Genomic DNA, 18,978 nt, shown 5'->3' on the forward strand with positions numbered 1-18,978 from the left:
GGGCCAAGGCCCCGCGCCCACGGAGCTTAGGCACCAGTAGTCAAGCTTCTCCCTCCTCACACCAATTTCTGCAAGGCACGGGGCAGACGGTGAGCAGCACAACCATGCATGCGAGGGGTGCAAGGGGGAGAGGTCCAGCTGCAGTCCGAGGGCAGGTGAGCCGGCCTGGAGCTGGGCAGGGGTGAGATAGCCCCATGCGGGGAATCGCAGGGCGCCTGCGGCCCAGCCCGCGAGCCCCGGGCGGGCCAAATTTTATTCCCCAACTTTGAGCAAGGGGAGGGGGTGTATGTAAAAAAAAAAAAAAAAAAAAAAGGAAAAAAAAAAGTTGCTGAACTTTTCCCCCAACTCTGCCGTAGAGGCGGGAGCGGAGGGCGGCGCCTGCACCGATTCGCCGGCGGCTACGGTCGGGAGGCTCGGATTGGCGCGCGGGGGCCGGGGCCGGAGCTAGCGGGCGTGGGGGAGGGGAGCGGCCCTCCCCGCCCGCGGGATCGGCTCGCGCCGGGAGCGGGTTAATTTCAAATCGGGGGCTTGGCTGCTCCTGGACGGTCACGCTCCCTCTGCCCGCCAGCCGGCCCGCCAGTCCCGGTCCCGGAGTCTCTCTCCGGCACCCACCTCGGCGCTGCGGAAAGACTGACTGACTGCCAGGTACGCGGACTCCCGGGCCTGAGAGGGGCAGCGGTGCTGAGGAGTCCCGGCTCAGCCCCGGCCGGCTCCCGCCGTGAGGTGGATTGACAGGTCAGCGGGACGCAGAGGGGCGGCGCGGCGCCCGGGCGACGCGGCATCGGGAGAAGGCTCGGGCTGGTGGCAGTGGCGGCGGCCGCAGCGGCGGCCGTTTCCCGCCTCCCGCTCCGCTGGGGGCCGTGAGGGAGGAGCTGAGCTCCCGCGCAGAGGGGCGGGGGCGAGCGAGGGGGAGGGGCGGGGATGCCGTGGTTCCGGGCGCGGGTTTGCCCGCGCTCAGGCCCCGCGCAGCTAAAGGGAGGCGCCGGCCACGGTCCGACTTTCCGCGCCAAATTTTTAAATCGAAGGCGGAAGGTCCGGCCCCGCCCCTGGCGCCGTCGGCCAATCGCAGGCCCGCCTCCGGCCCTCTGGTTGGTCGGAAATTGTTGTCCTGGAAACCACGATGATGCTGTCCGGGAACTGTCGGGCGGGCGGCGGGCAGACAGGGCCTGGGGGAGGGGCCTTTGGCCCAGAGGAGGGGGAAGTGCACGGAGCTAGTGGCTGCCCGGGGACTGTACCTGCTTGCCTTATTGGGCAAATGCCGCCTTCCAAGGTGGAGTCTAACGCCGTGGTGTGAACTGGCCACCCGAATAGGGACTAAATAGTGCTTTGTATCTTTAAGAAAGCTCTTTTTAAAATTAAAAAAAAGTCTTAATTATAAGACTCTCTTTAAATGCCCAGCTGTATGCTTGGAGCTTTGGGACTGAATTTGGAACTTTCCTGTCAAGCAACCTCCCATGACTTTACTGCTGAGCCTGTGCACGTGTGTGTAAGGGGAGAAATCCAGGCATCTAGATGCAGACTTGTACCCAGTTACTTGGGATCGCGTGCGCTCAGCTGGGACCTGGGCTTGTGCGCTCAGTCCGGAGCCCAGATCTGCGAACAGGTGGGTGCTTGCTAAAGTATTTGCTGGGGTCCAGAGAATGGCCCGCCTTTTCTACAGATGGGAGAGGGCTGTCACTAGAAATTCTGTGGGTTGCTTGAAGTCTTAGGACAGCCGATCCGTTTGCTGAAGGAATTTACTGGCATTTGTTGGCGTTCTACGCCCAGTGGGGCGATCGCTGGTCGAGAATAAAATGTAAATATAGTTTGTCATTTTTCGTTAGTCTTTGTTTCCGTAGCCTGTTGTCCGTGAAGGAATTTTCAACAGATCTTTTGGTTCTTGTTTTTCTCTAACTTTTTCTATTTCCTTTTTTCTTTAAGGATATTAAAACTTTTAGTCCAATTGATTGGACTACTTGAACCATCGGGATTTGGGGAGGAACTCCAGATTTTTCATTTTTAAACTCTAAATGTATGAGGAATTTACAGAATGGAGAACGAAAAGGTACTTTATAACTTCAATATTCATCACTGCAATTTTAAATTCAGTATCATCCGGATTTAACTCCATAATTTTTCCCTATCCAATAGATCTTATTAATGCCACATCCTTGGTTAGCCTCTGTAATAACCTGGAAAAAATGAACCTTATCTTATAGTTTCAAAAATATCTAGTTTAAAATATATACTAATTTAATTAATATAGTTTAAAAAATGAAAATTATCTTAATTCAGTCTCCAATCATGTCAAATGCCCTTTCTGAATTCCAGTTGTTCAAGAATCCTCAGAAATGTAATGAAACTGACAAATTTTATTATTCTTAAAAATATATTTTCTATATGTATGTCTTGGAGACAGCTACCAAATCATTAAAAACTGGAAAGATTGTAAAGGGGCAAACCTACCCCTCTTCAAGAATTCATTAGTTTCATTACAACATTTCTGAGGATTCTTGAACAACTGAAATTCAGAAAGGAGGTTTGACATGATTGGAGACTGAATTTCTTTTTAAGATAATTTTTTACCAAATTGGCAGCTTATTTATGGGCTCTGCAAAATGCTCTGTTTAGGGGGCAAATATTTTGTAAAATTACAAAAGAATTGTCTTTGGGGGGTGTCCAACTACTGATAGGTTAAAAAAAAGTGAACTTAAACATGCACATTTCTTAGTAGTTTTAGATGTTAGTCAAATAAGAGAATTACTATTGCTTCTGATAATGTGAGGCAAAGAAAAAGCCTATTCTCAGATCAGCACATCTCAGACGCACATACTGCAAGGAGCTCCTGTTGGGTCCACCACACTGACTTCTATGTAAGAAGAGCACCATACTCGGAGTGAGAATATCCAGGTTCCAGTCCTGTGTGACCTCTCTCAGCCTACATCTTCTCTTCTGCAAGCTAGGAATGCAGGATTCCATGAACATACAAACAGAAAAGAGCTTGATAAACCCAAGATGTCACAGCAAGTCCCATTAATCCATGTTCTTGGTTATTTGGTCTGCCTATTTTTTTACTTATTGCTCTTCCAAGCATTTTCTTTAAAATAGATAAAGATGAGAGTAGTGTGTGAAGTCCCTGGTGTCCAAAACTGGAAGGAACATAGTCTCCATTAGCCTTATTTATGAACTGCTGTTAATTTTCTCTTGTGTCTCAGTGGCTATCTTGCCTCTGCCAGGATCTAGCTTTGTGGTCTTAGGTAGCTGTTAGGTTGGTACAAACGTAATTGCTGTTTTTGCCACTACTTTCAATAGCAAAAGCCACAATTACTTTTGCACCAACCTAATAATTTTACTTTTCTGGGCTCCATTTTCTCTATCTGTAAAGTGAGGGAGTGTGTGTTCAAAGAGCAGACTTTTCTGGTCAGAAATCCTGCTGTTGGACACTCTGGATTTCCCTGATAAATCTGACCATATGCTATCCCTCACCCTTGTCTCCTTGTCTCTCTGACTCTTCAGTGGTATTTTATTTAGCACCCATTTCATGCAGCCATTATGCTAGGTGGATAAGAATTTCTGCCCTGTAGGCCTTTACTTATTACAGTACCATGAGTAAACAAAAGTCATTTCTAGGAGTTTGAGATCATTTAACATTGTCAGTCCAATTAGGGGAAGCTGAGTGAAGGGCATTTGGGAACTCTATACTGTCTTTGCTACTCTTTAAATCTAAAACTATTTCAAAATACAATTATAAGTCCTAACTAAAGTTGTTTTTTCAGTGGTTGAAACAAAAGGTGAAAACATTTAGGCCTTATTGCAAAATTAAAAATGGGAAGTGTAATTATTAGAATGGACAATACACATCACATGACCATTAGAATACAGTTATTAATTTCCTCAACTCTACAATCTCATTAGACATTTTTTCCTTGGCATGATTCTATTCATTATGCAATTTCTGGAATCCAAGCTGTCTGATAAATCCTGTTTTACCATGGATTTAATTATTTACATTTTTTAAACCAGGAAAATCTCTTTTGTGAGCCACATAAAAGGGGACTAATGAAAACACCTTTGAAAGAATCCACCACAGCAAATATCGTGTTGACAGAGATCCAGCCTGACTTTGGCCCTTTAACCACACCCACCAAGCCCAAAGAAGGCTCCCAGGGAGAGCCGTGGACACCGACAGCCAACCTGAAAATGCTCATCAGTGCTGTGAGCCCTGAGATCCGCAACAGAGATCAGAAAAGGGGGTTGTTTGACAACAGAAGTGGATTACCTGAGGCCAAAGACTATATACACGTAGGTTTTCACGACTGGTTGGAGACTGGGAAATTTGTTGGGGGGGCTTGTAGCTATTGGAGAAGTGCCAGCAATTTAAAGCATCACCACCTGAAGTCTGTTATTAACTTCCTTCAGAGCACCAGAAAGGTTTGAACCCCAAGAAATATAGCACTGGGAATTCTGAATCTTTGCATTATTTTCGTTTCAGGCTTTCCTTTCAGGTTTGCCAAGTGTTTTGTACTCCCCCACCCCGCCACCAACCTTTTTTCCCACCCAGACTTTGCAGCTGTTGAAGCTAAGCGTGTGTAAGTTGGTGTTAGTCATCGAGCACAGTTGCCCCTAATAAATCTGTCAAACTTTATTTTAGAATAAGACAGTGTTTACCTTTTCCTTTGTAGGAACACTTATCTGGAGATGAATTTGAGAAATGCCAGCCAAGTCGAAAAGAGAAAAGTTTAGGATTATTGTGTCATAAGTTCTTAGCACGATATCCTAATTATCCCAACCCTGCTGTGAATAATGACATCTGCCTTGACGAAGTGGCAGAGGAACTTAGTAAGTATGCAAAGAACTCACTGAAAGAATTAATAATTAAAGTGGCTTTATGGACTTAACTCCTTCAGACCCCGGCTCATCTAGCCAGTGTTTGTAAAGGACACAAATAAGGCGACATGGAAATTTTCTATCCCTAAAGCCCTCTTCTAATTTAAGAATGAAGGCAAGTAGTTGCAAATTTCAGCAAATCTTGGAGGCAAAAAAATCACAATGAAGGTTGCTTCTGACTGCAGTTTTCTCTGAAGCTTTAAAGAAAGGCAATATTGTCTTATGACTTGTTTTACAAAGTTACAACTGTGAACTTTTGCCTCATTGCTCTGCCTTCCTGTTCTTGAAGAATCAGGCTGATGAATGGTTATCTTCCTAGTTGACGCTGAGGATCAGCTTCTGTGAGTGGGAACAGGACCTGTGCACTCCTGGACCTCCAGCACTATTCTGAGGACTAGTTTTCTGAATGTTTTGTGTTGGGCACAAGTTATCCTTCCTGCCCCTTTTTATCTTCTGTTCAAAGACCTGAATCTATTTGGAGCTAAAAAGGGGCCTGTGACAAATTTGGGGTACCTTTGGAGTCATGTGGGTATCTTAATCTAAACCTGTGAAGAGATGTGCTGTGCAAGATAACACGTTTTAATACAAAGCAATCACCCCGTGAAGAAAAGTTGCCCTTCTAATACATGTTTGTAAATATCAACTGTATTTCACATTTTAAGAATATGCCATTTAGATTCATCTACTCTTCATATATGCTTAATGGTAGCTGGGTAGGAAGTTCAGCAAATATCTATTAATCTCCTACTACTATGTGTCAGGCAATGTTGTAGGAGCCTGGGATACATCCATAAACAAAAAGGGCAAAATCTCTTCTCTCTTAGAACCTATATTCTAGTGGGGCAATAGATACTGAGTAAAGGATATAGGAAGTAAGGAAGGATAATACATGCTAGAAGGTAACACGCATAGTGGAAAAAATAAATTGTAGATCAGGCTCAAGGGATCAGGAGTGCTGGGGAGGTGCTTTGCCATAAGTGGTCAGATCAGGCTTCCTTGAGAAGGTGACATCTGAGCAAGGACTTGAAAGAAGCAAGGTAGGGAGCTGTAAGGATATCAGGGAGAAGGGTTCCAGGCAGAAGGAACAGCTAGTACAAAGCAAGTGCATATCTGACAGATTCCAGGAACAGCAAGAGGTCAGTAGGATCCACCCTTATTAAAATAGTGTTTTATTGATCACTTTTCCAGAAAGGCTGATCTCATCAAATATTTAAATTGAAATTAAGTTTCTTGAACGAAGAGAATTGTACCATTACAGAATATTGAAAACCCAATTTAAATAGATAGATGAGAGTCACAGAATTACTAATATCACATTGTTAATGGTAGCCAGAAAGTAAGCAAAATTAGACCCAAAACGGGATATTTTATTTTTATGTGAGTTTTTAAAAACTACATCATGGTTTTTGTACGTTTCTGAAATCTCAGCATTTTGTTTCTATCGTATGATCATTATAGATGGGTGTGTGTGTGCCTGTAGGTATTGGAAGGGGTTGGAAAGTGTGAGATGTAGAGTTTTAAAGACTTGGTTTGCTACTTGCTAGCTCTTTGCGGGTGAGGGTGAGCTACTTAGCTGGTCTGAGCCTCTGTTTTCTCATTCTTTTTTTTTTTTTCCTTGAGATGGAGTCTCGCTCTGTCGCCCAGGCTGGAGCGCAGTGGTGGGATCTCCGCTCACTGCAAGCACCGCCTCCTGGGTTCATGCCATTCTCCTGCCTCAGACTCCCGAGTAGCTGGGACTACAGGCGCCCGCCACCACGCCCGGCTAATTTTTTTGTATTTTTAGTAGAGACGGGGTTTCACCGTGTTAGCCAGGATAGTCTCCATCTCCTGACCTCGTGATCCGCCCGCCTTGGCCTCCCAAAGTGCTGGGATTATAGGCGTGAGCCACCGCGCCCAGCCTTTCTCATCCTTTTTAAAGTGAAGATCATAATACCTACTTCACAAGTTTAGGGTGAAAACTTCCTAAAGCTGTGTAACACATCTTAGGCCCTCATTAATTATTGCCTTTCTAATTCATATGATTTGTACCCTTGGAAAGCAAAGACATGTCTTTCTCACCTTCACAGTATTTGTTGAGTATGTACACTTACAGTACAATTAGGAAAGTGATGTTATCCGGGACCTACTGACAAATAAACCATGGAAGAAAACGCTATTCAATTCTAAACAAGTTACAAAAATCTGTAACACACAATTGCACGTTCTTTGTAGATGTTGAACGTCGTCGCATTTACGATATCGTGAACGTCCTAGAGAGTTTACATATGGTGAGCCGCCTCGCCAAAAACAGGTACACTTGGCACGGGCGACACAACCTCAACCAAACCCTTGGCACCTTGAAGAGCGTCGGGGAGGAGAATAAGTATGCCGAGCAGATTATGATGATCAAAAAGAAAGAATATGAGCAAGAGTTTGACTTTATTAAGAGTTACAGTATAGAGGATCATATCATCAAATCAAACACTGGCCCAAATGGACACCCAGACGTGTGTTTCGTGGAACTCCCTGGAGTGGAATTTCGGGCAGGTGAGAGATGGTAGTGAAAACCCCAGGCTGCATGGCATTTGTCCTCTGTCTAAGGAAAAGGTCCTGTGGAGAACACGGCTCTAAAGCTACTGCTGCCTTTAACGTTCAAATGCCGCAGTTGTCAGCTGTATGATCAGGTGGTGGTATTTTTAGCCTTGTTACTTTAGAAGTCACTTGTCCCTTTATGAATTTTAATTCTCTAATCCTCATCCTTCTCTAAAGCGTCCGTAAACAGCCGCAAAGACAAGTCTTTAAGGGTAATGAGCCAGAAATTTGTGATGCTGTTTTTGGTGTCAACGCCTCAGATAGTAAGCCTAGAAGTTGCTGCCAAGATTTTAATTGGGGAGGACCATGTGGAAGATTTGGATAAAAGCAAGTTTAAAAGTAAGTGTCATGACTGCCATGGATTTTTGAACCTATTCTTAAACAATAAAATCTCAGTCGTAAACTCATTTCCAAATTAGGAAACATAGGTGCATAAACAGATCTTTTCTAATTATGTTTTTATATCTTCACTTCTTCCCAGAAGCCATGATAATATTGATTTAGCTAACTCGTTATGATACGTAGGTATCACTACTCTTTTTTTTGTTTATTTTTTGGTTTTTGGTTTTTTTTGAGACGGGGTCTTGCTCTTTTGCCAGGCTGGAGTGCAGTGGCACGGCCTTGGCTCACTGCAACCTCCACCTCCTGGGTTCCAGCGATTCTCCTGCCACAGCATCCAGAGTAGCTGGGACCACAGGCACGCGCCACCATGCCCAGCTAATTTTTATGTTTTTAGTAGAGACAGAGTTTCACCATGTTGGCCAGTAGGGTCTCAATCTCTTGACCTGGTCATCCACCCACCTCAGCCTCCCAAAGTGCTGGAATTACAGGCATGAGCCACCATGCCCGGCCAAGTATCACTACTCTTATTTGACACATTGCTTCATTTGATATTGTAACACTGTTCTCATTAAAAGTAAACACTGGAAGAATCTATTCTGTGTAAGCTCTAAATGAGAGTAAATTGTAAAGTGGATCTGGACTCCAGGTCTCCTTCCACTGATGCTGATATAGAGGGTTTATAAATGACTCATAAACTTGTCCCCAGAAGTGACCTGCAGCACAGGTAGCCTGCCATTTTGAAGGAATGGTTTTAGCTAGATTATCTGCTCAAAATTCAGAAGGGACTGTAGACTGGATTCCTAACAAAAGAGCTACGCCCTCACCATTACACCAGACTTTGCAGGAAGGGTGTGGAAAGAAGTGCTCAGAGGATGGGGAGGGGCACTTGGCTTGGGAGATCTGCAGTTTCAGAAAACACATCCTGATACTACTGAGGGGTTACTTGCCTTTTGTGAGTCACCAGATAGTTTTCATCTTTGTTTCACTGGTTAGTCATAACCTTGAAAACTATTCCAGGAGCTGCAGAGGTGTAAGTTACTGAATCCCCAGGGAAGTCAGAACCTTCTGGTATGGCTAGGAAGGAGACTTGATTTGTAATTTGTACTATCAGGATGGCAGTAAAAACAGACTTTTTGTAACAAAACTCTTTAAGATAATGTGAGATTTGTCAAATTCACAGATCTATGTTTTGCATATTACATAAAGACAATATTTTAAAAATTACACATGTTGATGGGGTACAGAATTTTCCATGCTGCTATAGCAAATACATTTTGTTATAAACTATTGCAAGCAGAAAAGCAAGACATTTGTCACTGATACTTTTATTTCTCTGTTCATAAAGTTCTTCTGAATCCTCATTAGAAGATACCCAGGAACGGTGACTTTTTATTTTTGAAATAGTCTGTAACATAGTTTCAGATAGGGTGATCTCATCAAGTCATTTTTTCTTTGTCAGCATATCCTATTGTCATTTCAGCATTGAGTACTAGCAGTAACTGAGTCTTTTAAATATTTAAAACTTTTTTATGGTAATTAAAGCTGTATCACCAGAACTTAAAAGGAGGCAGATGTTTCTCTGTCTGACATTGATGGTTAAGACAGCTCCTAGAATATACATGAAGTCTTTCTGAAGAAAAATTCTTTGATCTTTTCATTATTCCATTAAGTGGTATATATACTTTTTTTCCCAGCAAAAATTAGGAGGTTGTATGATATAGCTAATGTTCTGAGTAGCCTGGAGCTTATCAAGAAAGTTCATGTTACAGAGGAAAGAGGCCGAAAACCAGCTTTTAAATGGACCGGCCCAGAAATCAGTCCAAATACCAGTGGTATGTATTTTTTTCTTTCACCTTTTGCTTTATTATTTGTGTGTGTGTGTATGTGTGTGTGTGTTTTTAATTTTTAATTTCCAGTGTGTGATGTTCCCCTCCCTGTGTCCATGTGTTCTCATTGTTCAACTCCCACTTATGAGTGAGAACATGCGGTGTTTGATTTTCTGTTCCTATGTTAGTTTGCTGAGGATGATGCTTCCAGCTCCATCCATGTCCCACAGAGGACATGATCTCATTCCTTTTTATGGCTGCATAGTATTCCATGGTGTATATGTACCACATTTTCTTTATCCTGCTTCATTATTTTGAATTAATGCACATTGGGAGATATTTTCCCTTCCCCTTCCTACTCACAGCCCCACATGGAAAAGATATATATGATTGAAAAGATGATTTAAGATGAATGGCAGTATAGAAAGTTTGGCTACTGGCTCCATCAGCAAACCAAGATCCATAACAACCTCCCTCCCTGTGTTCAAGAAGTAGAGTCTGTATGTGAAAGGATTCGGAAAGTTGAAAGCACCACAAAGCATAAAACACTATTGCTGCTATGTGGCACAGTGACCACAACAGAACCTGTGCCCATTGAGAATATGAAATGAGTTCACTCTGGTATCAAAGTAGATATTTCTAGTCTTCATCTTAACTCTGCGATGCTGACATTTTGCATTCTACCAAAGATCCCCGCCCAGAATCATTGAAAATGACAAGAACGTGGGCCATGGAGACAGAGGGAAACTTAGGTTCCATTCCCAGCTCTGCCACTCTGGCTTTGCAGCCTGAGGCAAGTTACTTCTTCGAGGCTTAGTTTTCTCATTGGTGAAATGGGAAGAACAATGGCACCTCAGTGGAGTTACTGTGATTTTGGTATAATCTCAGAGAGAGGTCCTTTGGTGCAGGAATTTGGAGTGAAAGTTCTGGGGCCATACTGACCAGGTTCATATCCCAGGCCCACATGCTCCCAGTTGAGAGACTTTGAGCCAGTAGGTTAATGTCTCTGTGGGTCAGAGCTCTCATCACTGACACGGGGCTGCATTTCTTGAGGAACAGTTACCTCATGGAGCTGTGAGGATCACCCTTATTTCATCAGATCTAAGACTCCACTGATTGTAAGATGCACAATTCTTTCTATATCACTAAGAAAGAAAAATTGCTAATAACTACCCTCTAGCACACCACTGGTTATAAGATATAGTGCAGTTTCAGAAATGCTAATATAGGAAATACTGTGTCTCGGAATTCATTTAATAAGACAAGGTTTTCTCTGTAAAGCCCTTAGAACAGTGATAGGCACGTGGTCGGTGCTCTGTAACTTGCCACTTTTATTCCTAAAATTGTTTTATTTCATATCCCAAAGGGAAACTGAGCCATCCAGGTTTTAATACACAGATGTTTTCTGTTTCAGGCTCCAGCCCAGTCATTCCTTTTACTCCCTCTGATTTGGAGGTGAGACGGTCTTCAAAAGAGAACTGTGCCAAAAATCTCTTTTCCACACGTGGGAAACCAAACTTTACTCGACACCCATCTCTTATCAAATTGGTAAAGAGTATAGAAAGTGATCGGAGAAAGATAAATTCTGCTCCCAGTAGCCCTATCAAGACCAACAAAGGTATGTTTTCAGGAATGTCAGGGATCTGCTAGGAAGAATTCCCTTTTATCTCAATTTGTTTAGCTTACTTGATCCTTGCGATGTCAGAGAATTATTTCAATATCTATATACCCAAACCCTCTTGAAGCCTAACTAATGTATAAATTTAAAAAGTCATTTATGGGGCTTATTGTTTAATTGCTATGCAACTTTGAGGGGAGATGCAAATTTCTGTTCCTCTGACTTCAGTGAGGTTTCATCTGTGTGAACATTTATTCTTTAGCTTTGACTGATGCTCTCTTCCTTTCTATTTTACCAGCTGAGAGTTCTCAGAATTCTACACCCTTCCCAAGTAAAATGGCTCAGCTCGCAGCTATTTGTAAAATGCAGTTAGAAGAGCAATCGAGGTAGGTTGGCAATGCTCTTTAATAACAGGATGAATTACTTTTACGTTGCATTATTAGGATTACTTATTTTATGTGAAAAGAAGCACTAGCCTTGAAAACTGGAGAGCTAATCTTTTCTGTATCTCATATTCACTCATTACAGAAATTATCTGCATGTTCCATAAAAGCATGTCTTCAGTGTGAGGCTTAAAGCTGTAGAACAGTTCAGAGAAAATGTATATCCATCATGTTGTGTATTAAATCTTGTCTTTTAGTGAATCCAGACAGAAAGTGAAAGTACAGCTGGCAAGATCTGGACCCTGCAAACCAGTAGCCCCTCTGGACCCCCCAGCGAATGCTGAGATGGAGCTAACAGCACCATCCCTCATCCAGCCCCTGGGAGTGGTTCCCCTGATCCCCAGCCCATTGTCATCAGCAGTGCCCCTGATCCTACCTCAGGCCCCTTCAGGCCCATCCTATGCCATCTACCTGCAGCCTGCTCAAGCCCACCAAAGTGTGACGCCACCCCAAGGCCTGAGCCCCACAGTCTGTACCACCCACTCTTCTAAAGCTGCTGGAACAAAAGACTCCACAGATGCCACCACTGAGAAGGCAGCCAATGATACCTCAAAGGCCAGTGCCTCTACCAGGCCTGGAAGCTTACTGCCAGCACCAGAGAGGCAAGGGGCAAAGAGCCGAACCAGGGAGCTGGCTGGAGAAAGAGGCTCAAAGAGGGCAAGCATGCTCGAGGACAGTGGTTCCAAAAAGAAATTTAGAGAGGAACTAAAAGGACTTGAAAATGTCTCCACAGTAAGTACAGCCTTGAACTGCACAAAGCTTTAGGAATTCCCTAGTCTATTACAGGAAGATTGGTGACTTGTGAAATTTACTGAAGAGCATTCTGTCAGAAGACAAGGAACTGTTCCTTAGCATCCCATAATCCAAATGAGGCCCTCAACAACTAATCCCCTGGCTGGGATGACAGCAGGGACATTTTTAACCTTTGGAGGAAGGGATTATTTGCTCTCTTTTTAAAGTACCACGGGTGGTTGTCCTTAAGTCCATTTCTCCATCACACACTGGAATGGAAACACCTGTCATGAAAGTCATAAATAATTTACAAGCAGACGTAAGCCCAAATGAACGAATGGATGCACAGGGTTCCTGTAACTCCTGCTTTCTGAGTCACTACCTAATGTTTGTTTGATGTCATGTAACTGGCATCTGTTGCCTAGAAGATAAATTGCTCCCCGTTTTTACTTTCTACGTAAAATTTAAATCATAATTTCTATTTTATGTAAATAGAAAAATCAAACTGATCTTGGCAAATTGTAGATATAGTTCATGTATTAGTTTCTGGAGATTTCGACGTGCAAGATAAATTTTTTTTCCTAAGTGGAGATTAGTTCAGGAGGGAATTAATATTTATTGGATGCCTACCCACATATAGCAGACACAACAGATATTAGGCACTTTTACATACAGTATCTCATTTTTGTCCCTTAGGACAATTATATATGAAAGACATTACTGTATCATCCAATAAATACCACTAAATGTACAAGTAAAAGTTAATCTGTCATTTTGCCCCTGCTCTTAATACAAGGTATTTTACTTCTCTATGTCTTATTTTTCCGCATCTGTAAAGAATTTATTCCATCAGTTTTTCCTCATCACCTACTGGGTATAAAGCACTATGCTCTGGATCAAATCTAACCCAGTACCTGCCTTTGGTGGCAATTGCTTTTGGGTACTTGCCTGTGGGCATATTATAGTTTTTGTGGGGTTAAGTGAATTTATTCCATGATGATACACATAAAAGGGTTTGATCCTTTTAAGACGTCGTATAAGCTAAAAGGTATTATCTGTTACTGTTGTTATTGAAGACGAAGCTTAGAGTTTGACAAATCTTCCCTGAGGATGGCCTCATGGTAACCATTCAAAACATCTACTATCTTACATAATATCATTTTGTATTTAATGTATATACTAAGGGGGAAATCACAAGACTTTGCTTGATTCAATATTCTGGGAGGTCCATAACCTCTTTTGGCCAACGGGTATGATTTAATAATGGTCTCCTGTTGCTTACATAGTTATTCAGGATTAGGGTTTTCAGTGGATAGATTTTCCATACACTCCTGCTTCTTTTTTATATGTCTGAAACTTTAACCATTTCTTTTTTCTTTTGAGACAGGGTCTTACTCTGTCACCCAGAATGGAGTTCAGTGGCATGATTTTAGCTCACTCCAGCCTCGACCTCCAAGGCCTAAGTGATCCTTCAAGTGGCTTAGACTACAGGTGTGCTGTCATGTCTGGCTAATTTTTTATTTTTGTGTGGAGACAGGGTTTCACCATGTTGCTCAGGCTGGTCTCAAACTCCTGAGCTCAAGCAGTCCGCCCACCTTGGCCTCCCAAAGTGCTGAGATCACAGGCATATGCCATCATGCCCAACCCACTTTTAACCATTTCTTTTTAGTATGACCTGAGCAAAACAAAGACAATGAGAGATTCATGTGTTAATTCATTCAACAAATTTTTACTGAGAATTTACACTTCTAGGGGTGGAAAGAAGATAAGTATGCAAAAAAACACAAACATATCAGGTAGTGAATGATAGGAATGAAGATGGCATGATAGGAGGAAGGGGTGGGAGGGTTACCATGGGCTAGAAGAGTTCAAGTTCAAATATGTCAGATTCATTCTGCAATTTAATAGTTCTAATTTTTTTTAAAAAAGGGGAATTGGCATTATAGGTTAAAAGATTTTATAATGAATGTAGTTGGTTGGAAATTTTTAAATTATTATTCTATTACTATGGGTTTTACTGAAGACTTGAAAGAGTTAAACCAGCAATCAGAATAATTTGTACCATGAGAGAATATAACTAAAGCTAACAGAGAGGAGCTCTTCGTGAAGCACCTAAATTTGCCCCTTAAAAATCTCTTCCAGTCGTTTTCAAGGCACCTACTAGTAGAGATTTTGAGTGGTACCAAGTGCCTAAGAAACAAAATTAAAAACTTGTGGTATACTTTTAGCTTTGTGGATTCTGAATTCCCTTGTTCCCAAGGAAAAAACCTATTAACAACTAGATTAAACTGTTGTTTTGACAATAGAGAGAAGAAGGGTCTGAAGGAAGATAAAAGGAGGGCCCTAGTTTATAAGAGCAGTTTTTAGCTTTTGCCAGTCCTACTTATGGTGAGGCTAAAGCAGACTTTTCATGCAGTTCAGCCACCCATGTAATCTTTTTCTGTTTGGTAAAGTACAGTGATCTAGTAGGCATATTGGGAGGTACATGGAACCGTATCCTTCGGCCTTTTCTATTTGTGATACAACTTTATTGCCTAAAGCTTTTGCTCAATGGCATGTGCGTCTCTAATATGAATTAATCAATTCTCTTATTTGTAATTTTTTTAACTCTGGTGTACTTTGTGTATTTTAAGACTGCTTGTTATCATTAGAGCAAGCAGTACTAGAAGGAAATCTTCACTTATATAATTTCTGTTTTAAATCAGGGGCCAGCAAACTTTCTTTAAAGGGCCAGATAGTAGACATTTTTGGGGTTTTAGGGCCATATGGGCTCTGTTGCACCTATTCAACTCTGCCATTATAGCAGGAAAGCAGCTATAGGCAGTACATAAATGAATGAGTATGGTTGTGTTCCAATAAAACTTTATTTATAAAAACAGGCAGGGAGTGGGAACTGGCCCATGGCCCATAGTTTAGCCCCCTTTTCTCTAAATCAGTGTCATTTAAAGTTGCCTTAAAATACTAGTCCTCCTTAAATGCCTACTGAAAATATTGTTGCCATATAATTTGGGAAATGCTACCTGCTGTGTGCCCCACTTGGAGATTTTTAATGCATGCCACCATTAAAGTCTCTTGGAAATCCTCTAATAAAGACACGATTTGACTTTGTTTAATTCAGCATTTTCCAATTATATTTGACCATGAATCAAGTAATGCCTATTTGCAACCCGTGGACCTAGGGGCCCTCAGAATGCTCTTTGGGAAATACCATTCTACATAATTCAAGAACAATCAGTTACTACTACATCATACCAAGGAGTCCAGTAGCAGGAGTTAGGTTATCAGTGTGAGAGTGGTGTGCTGGATGAATCCTTACCCCTAAGCAGGGTCACTGCCAGCATCCAGAGGTGTCCTAAGACCACAGGTGGCATTTAAGAAACATGTTCTGTATTGTTCGGGGCAAGCACTGGAAAGGGTGGGAGGGGATTCTCCTCTAGGAGCCAGGTGACCAGCCTGCCTGCAGCCCACACCACTGGAGGCTTTGGTCCAATGAGGCAACCACCAAGGGATGTTAGTCCTGAAAGAGGCACGTGGCTGTTTTTCTTCCTGTATTTGTGTGTAAAATAAACCCTTCCTCCTTGTTTTCTAGACCTTGTTCCCATCAGGATACCTAATCCCTCTCACCCAGTGCTCATCCCTGGGGGCAGAGTCCATTTTGTCTAGTAAAGAAAACTCAGGTGCTCTTTCCCCAAACCACAGGATTTACAGCTCCCCAATTGCAGGTGAGTGCACATAAAACACTAACCAGATGTGGGCCGGTCTCAAGTTCACTTAAGCCTTGTCAACTTCTTGGATAAATGTCTGTGCTTTTAAGATATCTTCCCCCTTTTCTTTCCAGGTGTTATTCCAGTGACATCATCTGAACTCACTGCTGTTAATTTTCCCTCTTTTCATGTAACACCTTTGAAGCTAATGGTCTCACCAACTTCCGTGGCAGCCGTACCTGTCGGGAACAGCCCGGCTCTCGCTTCAAGCCACCCCGTTCCCATCCAGAACCCAAGCTCAGCCATTGTAAACTTCACCCTGCAGCACTTGGGACTCATCTCACCCAGTGTGCAGATGTCTGCCAGCCCTGGGCCTGGAATCGTTCCTGTGTCTCCAAGAATAGAGGCTGTTAATGTCGTACCAGAAAATGCAGGCACTCAGCAAGGAAGGGCCACCAACTATGACTCACCAGTCCCAGGCCAGAGCCAGCCAAATGGACAATCAGTTGCTGTGACAGGGGCACAACAGGTGAGAGGCTTTCTACTTAATTTAATTTTTCCTGGAATTATTAAGTCCCAAGTATCTGTGTCATAAGATACTCACTTTTGCTTTCCCTCTTTGGAGAGGGAAAGGATGGGAGAGTCAGGAGACTGAAGGCCTATGTTACTTCCAGAACCTGGGAAGAGTGTCCAAGGCATCCATATTATTGGGTTATCATGAGATTTTTGTCTCTCCCCTAACAAAAATAACTGAGAATGTAAAACTCATCAAAGCTTCCCTCGCCAATTTCCAGATACGCCAGTTTCCCAACGTGCAATATATCCATCCAGCCCAATCTTCCAAGTCTGGTAGGATTAGGTATCTGTGTGGTTGACGTCTTTTGTCCATTCTTCTCTTTCCAATCAGCCTGTTCCTGTGACACCCAAAGGGTCACAATTAGTGGCCGAAAGTTTCTTCCGTACCCCAGGTGGACCCACCAAGCCAACCAGCTCATTCTGCATGGATTTTGATGGTGCTAATAAAACCTCCTTAGGAACTCTCTTTGTCCCACAGCGAAAACTGGAAGTCTCAACAGAGGATGTCCATTAATCAACAGATGTTGGCTTAGTTTAATTTTCTAAAGAGTTGTTTAATAGAGAAATGTACACAGACTGATTTGGAGAACACATTCTCTGAAAATACTGTAAATACGTTGGGGATTTGCTCAATGTGAAATCAGATATTTGTTTTCGTACATATATATATATATACACACACACATATATTTGTATAAAGCTAAGTTTAGCTTTCAATCCTACAAAATAAAAGTAAAATGTTGAACTCTAAGATATATTAACTTCTAGGGGGAAAAAAATCCATTATTTTAGCTGTGCCTATACCATTATGCAAAGTAACTATATTAAAGTTTACTTCCCTCTGAGTAAATATGTTTGACATGCCTAACACAGCATTCCCTTAAACATTTTGCACAAAGAAAACGCTGTGTGATGTATAATGTTGTATTTTTAAATAGGGGTATAGCTATATTTTTTGTAATTTCTTTAATCTGTTGTTGCAGTGTATCTTTTTGTAAAGTTTGCAACAATCCTCAATCAAGTCTATGGAAAAATTATTTATAAAATGTATTTTTAATCATAAGTTGTTCAAATTAAAACTTTTCTAAAATGTAGTTAGCATTTTCATTTGGCCAGTTAGGGCACTGTTGGGAGAAAATTAAAATTTACCTAATCACAGAGGCAAATTCTCAGTAAAGAGTATCCATCCTGGGTGCCATTAGATATGCAAAGTTTATAGAATGTTTCTACATTCTGTCCCCCATTTTGACCCTTCAGATTGCTCCACTTTTGCAGAAGTAAAATTGGCTTTGGAGAAGCTGTTGCTTGGCCAAGGACACCCAGCTAAGTCCCATGTGCTTCCACACTCCAGGAGATTAGAAATGAAAAGAAGGTGCCTAGGGGCCCTGACGTGACCAGCATCTGTCCCACGCTTCCTGCTCTATGCAGAGGTGGGTCTGTACCCGCTCTCTTAACACACGTCTTGGATGGCCCAGCTCCAGGGGTGTGAAAACAAGAGTAAGGATTCTAATGTCCACCACACCTGGAACACTACTGTACCAAACCCCCAGGAGCTCCAAGAGAAGGAACAAGTTCCAATGTGTTAAGTGTGCATCTCTTTGACCCCCTTATGGGAAGCACTGCACCTCGAGAATTGACAAGTGCTTTCCCTGGTCAGGGTCTTAAAGGAGCATCATAATATCTATTTCCTACATGTTTACTATATGTAGACAGGGTTACACATTTTAAATGTATCATATCTATGAGCTACAACTGAGGCTCACAGGGATTAAAGCAACAAGTCCATGGTCACACTGCTAGCATATGCAAGTACTCAGCTCATGTCTATTGGACCTCATTATCCATTGCCCATTTACTTCTAGAGACATGCCTAGCAGCTCTAGAGAACCCATATGAACTATTTCCTCCAAAGTACCTTTGCCTTTGTTTTTATCCTTCTTAGAGAACAGGTGAATGGTCTCTGATTCAAGAAATGGCCCCTGCCTTCAAGGTGCTTATAGTTGGGAAAGATAGTATGTACACATGAATAAAGCATTTCCATGCAATAAACAGAAAGGGCAAGTTGCCAAATGGTAGATATAGACAAAATATATAGTTTTGTAGAGACTACTAGATGTAATTGCTTACACAGAACTGTGAGAGAAACACCAAGACAGACAGCTGCTGTGTCTCTCAGGAAGTTTTTACATCTGCCTCCCCCTCCTCTGTGGCTGAGCTAGAGAGATTGGAAACCAAGGTTTTGTTTTGTTCCCCTCATCAATTCTCCATGTGAAGAATTACCCTCCCGGAGAAATTTGATG

At 42.3% G+C, this 18,978-nt stretch overlaps 1 protein-coding gene across 3 annotated transcripts; it reads left to right on the forward strand.

Annotated features, from left to right (window-relative positions):
* The first annotated feature begins 482 nt into the window (after window positions 1-482).
* Window positions 483-17,769, forward strand: E2F8 (E2F transcription factor 8). 3 transcript variants are annotated; one of them, XM_050755378.1, is made up of 13 exons: window positions 483-645; window positions 1,921-2,044; window positions 4,003-4,281; window positions 4,662-4,818; window positions 7,078-7,392; window positions 7,615-7,776; window positions 9,474-9,611; window positions 11,020-11,223; window positions 11,522-11,609; window positions 11,864-12,398; window positions 15,988-16,120; window positions 16,237-16,631; window positions 17,010-17,769. In XM_050755378.1, the coding sequence occupies exons 2-13, from the start codon at window positions 2,030-2,032 to the stop codon at window positions 17,190-17,192; spliced, it is 2,604 nt and encodes an 867-aa protein (XP_050611335.1). In that variant the 5' UTR covers window positions 483-645; window positions 1,921-2,029; the 3' UTR covers window positions 17,193-17,769. The 3 variants fall into 3 exon arrangements, with proteins under 3 accessions (XP_050611335.1, XP_050611336.1, XP_050611334.1); XM_050755377.1 differs by lacking the exon at window positions 483-645 and adding an exon at window positions 1,167-1,603; XM_050755379.1 differs by lacking the exon at window positions 17,010-17,769 and having other exon boundaries at window positions 552-645; window positions 16,308-16,611.
* Window positions 17,770-18,978: the final 1,209 nt, after the last annotated feature.

The sequence above is a fragment of the Macaca thibetana genome, chromosome 14, assembly GCF_024542745.1.
Source record: "Macaca thibetana thibetana isolate TM-01 chromosome 14, ASM2454274v1, whole genome shotgun sequence".
NCBI lineage: Eukaryota > Metazoa > Chordata > Mammalia > Primates > Cercopithecidae > Macaca > Macaca thibetana.